Here is a 1,264-nt window from a genome sequence, read left to right as displayed (position 1 = left end):
AAAAAAAAAAAAAAAAAAGCGCAAAACTTGCCATTAGGGACCCTATCTCAAATCCTCAACTAGGTTGCACGTTCTTGCCTCCAAACAGAGTCTGAGTATTATACATTTTGCAATCCCGCGAATCATTTAGCAGAGTGCTGAGCACACAGGAGCCACAACAAAGACCTTGGGCTGGCCTGAAATTTGGAACCTACCCTTTTTGAGATCTCAGCCACGTTTCCCATCACACTACTTGGAGCCGCAAGCTGCAGTTCACCCTCCGGCCGCACGGCGGCGCAATGGGAATCCTGAGCGCTGGGACGAGCGCCGGGGCCGTCTTGGCCCGGGGAGGTCCGGCTCCCAGAATGCACTTTGTATCAACACGGCGGCGGGGCGGCTTCGAGGCCCGGCAGCTGGCTTACTGGCGCCGTGCGCGACGGCTGTGCGGCGGGCCCGGCGTTGAGCAGCGAGTGGAGCCATGGCGGAGTCGGCGCCTTCCCGGGTAAGCGCTCTCGCGGGCCTGCGGGGTGGTCGCAATGATGGCGCCGCTGCCCGGGGCGGGGCTTCGCGGGGGCTCGCGCGGGCGCCCGGTTTCCCCGGCTGCCGTTGGCCGGGCGGACGCCCCGACCTCCCCGCGGCCTCTCGCCGTCGCCCTTTTCCTCCGCTTCCTCGCACTTGGGGCTCAGCGCCTGGACGCTGAGCGCCTTCGCCCGGTGACTTGTGCAAGCCTGGTGTCGCGCCCTGGGGTTTGTGACGGTACCCTCCCGTCGTGTCCGAGAGACCCCCTTTCCGGGTCGGGGCGCTGCCCCCGAGCCCGCGGGGGGGTGGCCCGGAGACCCCGGCACTCCTGGCGCGTGGCGCGCTTCCCGGCCTCGCCCCGGCTGCGGGGAGCTCCGAGGAGCGCAGCCACAGGTTGAAGCCGGCGGGGTTGCGCTCCTGGGAGGGGCCCGCGGTGTCACCCACCCGGCAGGTGCTGGCTTTTGTTCGCGAAGGGAGCGCCTTCTCCCTTTCCACCTCGTCCAGTCGTTCTTTTTCAGGGAAGATCTGGACCCTGGAGCTTGGCGTGAGGATTTCCTGGGTGTGGAGTCGGGAAACGAATCAAGTCGCGAATGAGCGCCCAGCTGTCCGCTAGGGTGGTTTTAGGCAACCGTGTTCGTCTCTCTGGGGCTATCTTTTAACTGTGGATTAAGAGGGTATTGGGGGGCTGGAAAAGCATCAGGGACCGCGGTTCAATCCCCCAGCACCACATGCCAGCCAGCCCGCCCCCTGGTGGGCTGAGCTGGCC

General features: G+C 65.0%; 1 protein-coding gene across 2 annotated transcripts in view; it reads left to right on the top strand.

Moving 5' to 3' along the window:
• Positions 1 to 358: 358 nt before the first annotated feature.
• The window catches only part of Znf212 (zinc finger protein 212), a 12,038-nt gene continuing 11,132 nt past the window's right edge, over positions 359 to 1,264 (top strand). For both annotated transcript variants that reach the window (XM_023712814.1, XM_023712813.1), the window contains exon 1: positions 359 to 481. In XM_023712814.1, the coding sequence (XP_023568582.1) occupies positions 458 to 481 (24 nt within the window). In that variant the 5' untranslated portion in view covers positions 359 to 457. The remainder of the gene's footprint in view (positions 482 to 1,264) is intronic.

This window comes from Octodon degus, unplaced genomic scaffold (genome assembly GCF_000260255.1).
Source record: "Octodon degus isolate 3935 unplaced genomic scaffold, OctDeg1.0 scaffold00027, whole genome shotgun sequence".
NCBI classification, from domain to species: Eukaryota; Metazoa; Chordata; class Mammalia; order Rodentia; family Octodontidae; genus Octodon; species Octodon degus.
This window is presented reverse-complemented; position numbering and strand designations above follow the sequence as displayed.